The sequence below is a fragment of the Seriola lalandi genome, unplaced genomic scaffold (genome assembly GCF_002814215.2).
Source record: "Seriola lalandi dorsalis isolate HSWRI2012SDOR001 ecotype SW California unplaced genomic scaffold, Sedor1 jcf7180002006835, whole genome shotgun sequence".
Classification (NCBI taxonomy): domain Eukaryota; kingdom Metazoa; phylum Chordata; class Actinopteri; order Carangiformes; family Carangidae; genus Seriola; species Seriola lalandi.
In genome coordinates, this window is record NW_019477488.1 from 1 (window position 1) to 1,173 (window position 1,173).

Consider the following 1,173-nt stretch of genomic DNA (forward strand, 5'->3'; position numbering starts at 1 on the left):
TTTTTTTTTTTTTTTATAGCAAAAGTGTCAAAAAATTTACTGGCACCAGCTTTTCAAATATGAATATTTGCTAGTTTGTCAGTTTTCTGTCATACATCATTTTTGGGTTTTTGACTGTTGGATAGAAAACAAAAGCCAATACAAACAAATATGAATACATTAGCTTGGGCTTCAGGGAATAATGATCAACATATTTCACTATTTTCTGACATCTAAAACACTAAATCATTTGATGGTGTAAGTGTTGGTTGTAGCCTTACAGTACTCTTTAGTTTACAACAAACAACCACAATCTAAACTAAAACAATGAAGGTCTTGAAACTAGATTTTCATACAGCGTCCATCTAACAAGACAAAACTGTACTTCAGTGGTGCAAAGTTCTAACAAATTTGTGATTAATCAAATTATGTAGATAGAAATGATATGGAGTGAACTTGTGGCTTTTGGGGCCCCTGGGTAGTTGCCCAGCATCATGTATAAAAGGATACAACTACTGTGTCAGCTTTAGCTGTGTAGAGTTTAGCCCCTGGTGACGTCAGCCCAGGACACATGATGTTGGCTCCACTTAAGACAAATTTAATGGCCCCTTTGTCTACTTGCTGGTGTGGGAGAATGAAAGGATCTATGAAAAGAGAAAGGAGTTTCTTATCAGTGTGAGACAATTCAAATACAACAGTCAGCAAGTTGGCCTTAGTGGAGCTTACATTTATGCAACAGTCTGAGTGTTGGGTAGAATGGTCCTTCTCTCTGTCTGAAGAAAAGCAGCTCTCCATTCACTGTCAGGATTTCAATGTGTTCATGGCTGGAGGAAGAACAAAAACAAAGAAATGCAAAACATCCACTACACAAAATGACACTGTGTATGAGATACTGATGAGAAAAATTAAATAACACATCATACCATCTCACTATTTTGACAGGGTCCTTTTTTGGCATTATGTGATTGAGCCATGACTCAATGTCAGGAAACTGTTCCAGCAGCTGATTTTTGATGCCTTTGATCACTGATGTTTTCAGCTGGATACAGTTCGAAACATTTTCCTTCTCATCAAATCTGAAACAAACAATATGCAAAATGAGGCCATGAGAGATGTGAGATACAGCTGAGCGATCTGGAAAAAGATAGTGAATGGGCCTTTAATTAATGTTAATTTGCCTATTTACTGTTCCCA

General features: G+C 36.9%; 1 protein-coding gene across 1 annotated transcript; it reads right to left on the reverse strand.

Moving 5' to 3' along the window:
- Positions 1-48: 48 nt before the first annotated feature.
- Positions 49-1,138, reverse strand: LOC111671347 (malignant T-cell-amplified sequence 1-like; the record flags this gene model as incomplete). Its single annotated transcript, XM_023428462.2, has 3 exons — positions 49-623; positions 706-803; positions 903-1,138. Coding segments are annotated over 3 exons (486 nt in total), but the record flags the coding sequence as incomplete, so codon positions are not given.
- Between the last annotated feature and the right edge of the window lie 35 nt (positions 1,139-1,173).